The 1,275-nt window shown below is 42.4% G+C and overlaps 1 protein-coding gene across 1 annotated transcript; it reads right to left on the bottom strand.

The window, feature by feature from the left end:
• Positions 1-3: 3 nt before the first annotated feature.
• Positions 4-1,124, bottom strand: LOC103523026 (the record flags this gene model as incomplete). The annotated part of the gene is made up of 2 exons (XM_008488102.2): positions 4-237; positions 934-1,124. Coding segments are annotated over 2 exons (425 nt in total), but the record flags the coding sequence as incomplete, so codon positions are not given.
• Positions 1,125-1,275: the final 151 nt, after the last annotated feature.

The raw sequence follows: 1,275 nt of genomic DNA, 5'->3' as shown, positions 1-1,275 counted from the left end.
AAAGTTAGGTTGACAAATAAGGTAAAGGGTACAGACCACGGATTTTACCTCCTTGGAGGCCAGGTTATGAACGAACGCGCTGCCCAGGTCTTGCAGTCGCGCATTGTCAGACAGGAGAGCATTGACGGCTACTTTGGTAGATACTCGGATATTGCTGATCTGAGAGTTGGCGTAGGTCCATTCGGATATGTAGAGCAGCCACTCCGAGGAGCTCAGACTTTCGAACAGGTTCACCATCTGGGGGGAAAGGAGAAGGAATTTAGTAATTAATAGAAAGTAAAAATGAGTGGAGAGTAAAAATTAAGGGGGAAAAATCATCATCTTCGGGGGAAGAAGAATTAGTGGAAAGTAAAAAATGGGAGAAAAATCTGGTGTGAACTCTTTTTATTACGTTTGCGGAACTAAAATAAAGGTGACAGGGGAGTACCGAACTCATAACTTCTCAACTGTAAGTCGGATAGTGCTAACCATTCGATTCGGCGTGGAAAGTCACATAGATTAGAATATTCACATGCCAATGTTTTCGATATCTCACGGTTTATCTGTTTAATATGTCCGATTTTTACCAAATTGGTACAGTCGCGTCCTGGGACCATACCGGGAAAGCTTAGAAAATTTCATCGCTCTAAGACAAACTACAATGACAAGTAATTATATCAGGTTGTCAAGCTATGTCCACACATAGTCGACGCCATCGCTCGACGAGGTGAATCTATGTTGTCGAGGCAGTGTACCGTTTCGGTCGACGGTCGATCGACGGGGTCGACTATGTGTGGAAACAGCTTGACAACCTGATATAATTACTTGTAGTAATAATATTGTAGTTTGTAGTAGAGCGATGAAATTTTGTTTGTTTTCCCGGTATGGTCCAAGGACGTGACTTTGTTTATATTTTTAGCTAAATCGCCTTTAGGAATACTCCTTTATACTTACAAAGGCAGTGAGAGCAATCTGTTCGTCTAACGTAAGGCGGTCTACATCGTGAGCATAGTTCATGAGGATGTGCTCTCTTCTATCCTGATGTAGGAGAAGTATGACATCGTCCTTGAGAGCAGCAGCGGTCAGGATGTTGAGGGTTCGAACCCGGACCTCGGACGGAAAAGAGGTTTCGTTGAGAAGGAAGCCTGCGAGGAAGAGGAAAGAGATATATTTTTTTAATTCTATTTATTGTTTCTTTATAAATTTTCGTCAATGAAAGATTTCTTCAGGTATGCTCTCTTCTATGGCAACGGAAGGCAATGAACGATTTCTTGATCCCGAGAGCAAGGTAAACCT

The sequence above is a fragment of the Diaphorina citri genome, unplaced genomic scaffold, assembly GCF_000475195.1.
Source record: "Diaphorina citri unplaced genomic scaffold, Diaci psyllid genome assembly version 1.1 scaffold14099, whole genome shotgun sequence".
Classification (NCBI taxonomy): domain Eukaryota; kingdom Metazoa; phylum Arthropoda; class Insecta; order Hemiptera; family Psyllidae; genus Diaphorina; species Diaphorina citri.
Note: the sequence above shows the minus strand (reverse complement) of the source record. Positions and strands in the feature narration are given on the sequence as shown.